General features: G+C 51.7%; 1 protein-coding gene across 6 annotated transcripts; it reads left to right on the top strand.

Annotated features, from left to right (window-relative positions):
- Positions 1 to 22: 22 nt before the first annotated feature.
- On the top strand, positions 23 to 3,130 carry Itpripl1 (ITPRIP like 1). 6 transcript variants are annotated; one of them, XM_010638135.3, is made up of 2 exons: positions 23 to 275; positions 1,290 to 3,130. In XM_010638135.3, the coding sequence occupies exon 2, from the start codon at positions 1,304 to 1,306 to the stop codon at positions 2,942 to 2,944; it is 1,641 nt and encodes a 546-aa protein (XP_010636437.1). In that variant the 5' UTR covers positions 23 to 275; positions 1,290 to 1,303; the 3' UTR covers positions 2,945 to 3,130. The 6 variants fall into 6 exon arrangements, with proteins under 6 accessions (XP_010636437.1, XP_010636442.1, XP_010636441.1 ...); XM_010638140.3 differs by lacking the exon at positions 23 to 275 and adding an exon at positions 309 to 348; XM_010638139.3 differs by lacking the exon at positions 23 to 275 and adding an exon at positions 460 to 534.
- Positions 3,131 to 4,365: the final 1,235 nt, after the last annotated feature.

The raw sequence follows: 4,365 nt of genomic DNA on the forward strand, positions 1-4,365 counted from the left end.
AGCTTTCTGGGGGCGGGGCGAGGCGGGGCGGGACTGAGCCGGGCGGGACTGCTGGGGGCCCTCGGAGAGTAGCAAGGCGTGGTGGGTACCAGATCCTCCTCGAGCTCGGGCCCTCAGACGCTCGGACAAACATGGTCCTTCCTCCGGCAGAGGAGATCGGGCCCGCTCCCGTGGTTGGTCGGGGCGATGAACCCGGAGCTCCCACCCGGCTGGGAAGAAGGCAGGGGCGGTCGAACCGAGTTGTCCCTTTAAGGCCGTGTTCTTGGTGACACCAGGTAAGTGAGCTGGCCCCCGGTCCCGGGAGAAACCCCGAGAAGGGGTAGGTCATTCCTGTGGTCTGGATAGGTGGTAAGAGTACCAATCTCCGGGCGTGGAATTGGGAAAGTTGTAAATGGGAGCGGGGCCACGCTTTTAATGAACAACCCGGTACTTTGTGAAATTTAACCGAGCTCCTGAAAAGGGCGGTGGGACCCAGCTAGGCCGTCCCCTCAGCTGGTTCCCGCGTCCGCAGGGCGCAGCCCTCCGTGAATCTTGGTAATTTCCGTAGCTTGTAAAGGGTTGGGGTGAAGTCAGAAGCTTCAGGTTTAGTGTTGTGTGGGGAGACAGAGGAACTCCTAATGCAAGCTATCGGGTGGCCCTTGGCCACAGGGTTCTGTGGGCACTTTCCTGGGCAAGTGGAGCTGGTCAGATGGGGCATCCAGCAGCTCCTGAGCCCTGAGAGTGTACAGAGCTGGCAGCACTGTGCCTCCCTGGAGCCCGCAGGGCACAAGGGTGAGGCTGGGCAGTCTGAGGACTAGGGGGAGGGTGGGAGCATTGTGAAGTCACAGAGGAAGTGAGATTTTGCGGCTGTGTTCTGGGGCTGCTGTCATAACAGGGGCCATGTGGGCTGACAGACTCAGTGCTCGCTGTCTGTGAAACAGATCCCTGGGATCATATCTGGTGCCCAAGGTGAACTGACCAGTTGGGTGAGGCCACTTCCTCCGCAAGGTCTCCCGCCATCCTACACTGAAATGAAAACTGTTCCATGTCCATCCTCCTAAAGCTTGTGTGCCGCCCACCATGTGGAAGGAAAGCAGTAGAGAGACAGAGTGGCGCATCTCACTGTCCCCCTTTCTCCTGCTTCTCCAGCAGACCACCCTTGCTCTGCCCAAGCCCAGCTCTGGGAGCTTTCTGTTCCTTCTGAGTAGGTGGCATCCAGCACTTGGGGTACCAGGGCTCTGGGGAGTTTGCGCTGGAGAGCAGATGCATCTGGAAGATGACCACTGACTCCCATCCTCCTCCTCCTGCAGATGCAGAGGCCTACATGGCTGTGATAAGCCTGCTGTTCTTGGCAGTCATGTACGTTGTTCACCACCCCCTAATGGTCAGTGACCGGATGGACCTGGACACCCTAGCCAGGAGCCGGCAGCTAGAAAAGCGACTGAGCGAGGAGATGCGGCAATTAGACATAGAGTTTGAAGAGAGGAAGCGGGCAGCTGAGCAGAAACAGAAGGCACAGGACTTCTGGCGAGGAGATGTATCAAAGGACCAGTTAGTGTTGGGGAAGAAAGACAGGGGGTGGCCATTCCAGGCTGCTGGCCAGGAAGGGCCTCTGGACTGGATGCTGGGAAACCTGTGGAATGCTGGCCTCGTTTGCCTTTTTCTCATCTTTGAGCTTCTGCGACAGAACATGCAGCATGAGCCGGCCTTTGATTCCAGCAGCGATGAGGAGGAGGAAGTCCAGGTTGTGTCTGCCCTCTCTTCCAACTGGCTCACTGACTTCCCCTCCCAGGAGACCTTGGAATCCTTTTACAAACGCCATATCCAAAATGCCATTCGTGACCTGTCAGGCACCTGTGAGTTCGTGGAGAGCTTTGTAGATGACCTGATTGAGGCCTGTAGGATGCTCAGCCGCCCAGAAGCTCACCTGCAGTTGGAGGACTGCCTGGGCATTGGGGCTCTCTTTGAGAAGTGTGGAATCCTCCACAAGACTCAGAAATTTGATGTCTTGGTACCAATTGTCCCACCACAGGGTACCATATTTGTCTTGGAGATGAGGGATCCGGCCCTCGGCCATCGCTGTGGCAATGTGCTGGTGGAGTCGGAATGCGTGTGCAAGCGTGAGAAGCTTCTGGGGGATGTGTTGTGTCTGGTGCACCACCATGGGGACCTGATGGCAGGCTCAGGCAAGTGTAACAGCTCCATCAAAGCATCTCTCTGCACCGGTGTCCATCTGGATGTGTGCAAGACTGTGCAGTGGTTCCAGAGCATGGTGGGTAATGCCTGGGCTCTCGTGGCTCACAAGTATGACTTTAAGCTCAGTCTCCCACCATCTACCACCTCCTGCAAGCTCAGGCTGGACTACCGCTCAGGTCGAGTTCTCTCCATCAGCTTGGTCCTCGGGGTGCAGCGGGAGGATACCTTGGTCTACCTAGTGAGTCAGGCCCCTGAGCAGGAACAGCTCACCAGTGTGCATTGGCCCGAGTCCTTTGCAGCCTGTGAACACTTGTTCCTGAAGCTGGTGGGACGTTTTGCCCCTGAGAACACCTGTCATCTCAAGTGTCTCCAGATTGTTCTGAGTCTCCAGGACCGCCAGAGCTTACCCACGGGGGCATCCCACCCCATCCTCACCTCCTACCACTTCAAAACAGCCCTCATGCATCTGTTGCTACAGCTGCCCCTCACGGACTGGCAGCACAGCATGCTTTCTCGGCGGCTCCAGGACCTTTTCCGGTTCTTGGGCCACAGCCTCCAGCAAAGATCCCTCCATCATTTCCTCATTGGTAACTCCTTCCTACCCCTGACCATACCGATTCCCAAGACATTTCGGAATGCTGAACCTGTCAATCTCTTCCAACACCTTGTGCTGAACCCTACAGCACACACACAGGCAGTGGAGGAGTTCCAAAACCTTCTGACCCAGCTCAAAACTCTGCCCTGTGCTCCATTGGCTGGAATGTCTTAATATAAAGGCCTTGAAAAAAAAAAAAAACAACTTTCTGATGTTTCCAGCTGCAAAAGTTTATTTTTCACTTATGTCAGTAATATATGTGACCTTCTCCTTGCAGGGGGTGGAGCATGAGAGAGGAAGACACTTTGAGAAGTGGACATGGGAACCTAATCTAGGGTGGAGCTGAGGTTTTCTTCTGATCTTTCATCATGAACCAGACAGTCCAGGGAAACAGATGTTATGGGAAAATCTTGCTGCTAAGGAGCGAAGATGCTGTGAAGTTGTATTTCTATATCAACACTGGAAGTTTAAGAGAACCAGAGAATACCTCCATTCCGACTTACTCCTTTCTGTGAACACTCACAACACATTCCTTGAGAATACTTTCCTTGTTGAATTGTTGGCTGAATTCCCATTCAAACTGTGGCACTCCATCCCAAATATTGTGATGGCAACTTCTCCTGTTAGGATCTACTTTTTCAAACCTTCACTATTTTGAAACTATAACCAAGATGTTTTCCATTTTCTTAATTAGCCCAATTTTCATATGACATTATGGCTGTTTTTATGCATCTGAGAAAAAACTACAGTAATACCCAAATAATTTGTCAATATTGATTCACAAATATTAAAGTCAGTGGTAACCTGTCCCGTAGTTGAGATAATGCTTTTCCTATAACTAATAAAATAGCCAATATGCAATGACCTGCCCAGTGGCTGGAAGCAGCTTTATGAAACACATCATGACAAGCTTTCTGGGGGTTCTGAGGCAAACAATTTGTTTCTGAGTGATAGCCACTTGTTAATTACATAGAAGGTCTTTAGCTACCACATGGAGCTGTGTGTCTTCTGGCCCTGCCTTTGTATTCTCTTTTCAAATACGACAGATTATTTAAGTATTTTTGCAGTTTTGAAAAGAGGGGTTATCACAATCCAGGCCCATTGCCAGGGCTGGACAGGAAGGGACTGTAAACCATTCAACTGCAACAGTGTCCTGATTCTAGAGATATGTTTGGTATATTTTCTTGAGCATCCTGAGGAGTCTTGAGAAACAGTCTGGGTGTGGTTGTTTTGGAAATATCACGCTGTTCCTACCTAGCACTGCCAGGAAGACCTGCTGGGGAGGAGAGCCTGGTCCCACATTTGACTTGGCCTCAGTGAGGATCACATGTTGGCTTTAGGGCTTCTGTTGTGGAATCTACATTCCTCTCCCCAAATCCCTGGGAAAATAAAAGTCCCGGAAGCTGATATCAGTTAGTATTTCAGACTCTTGCTGCACAGTAGCTGTTGTTTTCCATATCACCTGCTGACATCTGGCAGGTAATGCTTTCAAAGTAAGGTACAGTGATGGTGGGCTGGGGATTTAGCTCAGTGGTTACAGTGCCTGCCTCACAAGCACAAGGGCCCAAGTTTGATATCTGGTACTAAAAAAAAAA

The sequence above is a fragment of the Fukomys damarensis genome, unplaced genomic scaffold, assembly GCF_012274545.1.
Source record: "Fukomys damarensis isolate Sample0158 unplaced genomic scaffold, DMR_v1.0_HiC HiC_scaffold_9, whole genome shotgun sequence".
In the NCBI taxonomy this organism is placed as follows: Eukaryota; Metazoa; Chordata; class Mammalia; order Rodentia; family Bathyergidae; genus Fukomys; species Fukomys damarensis.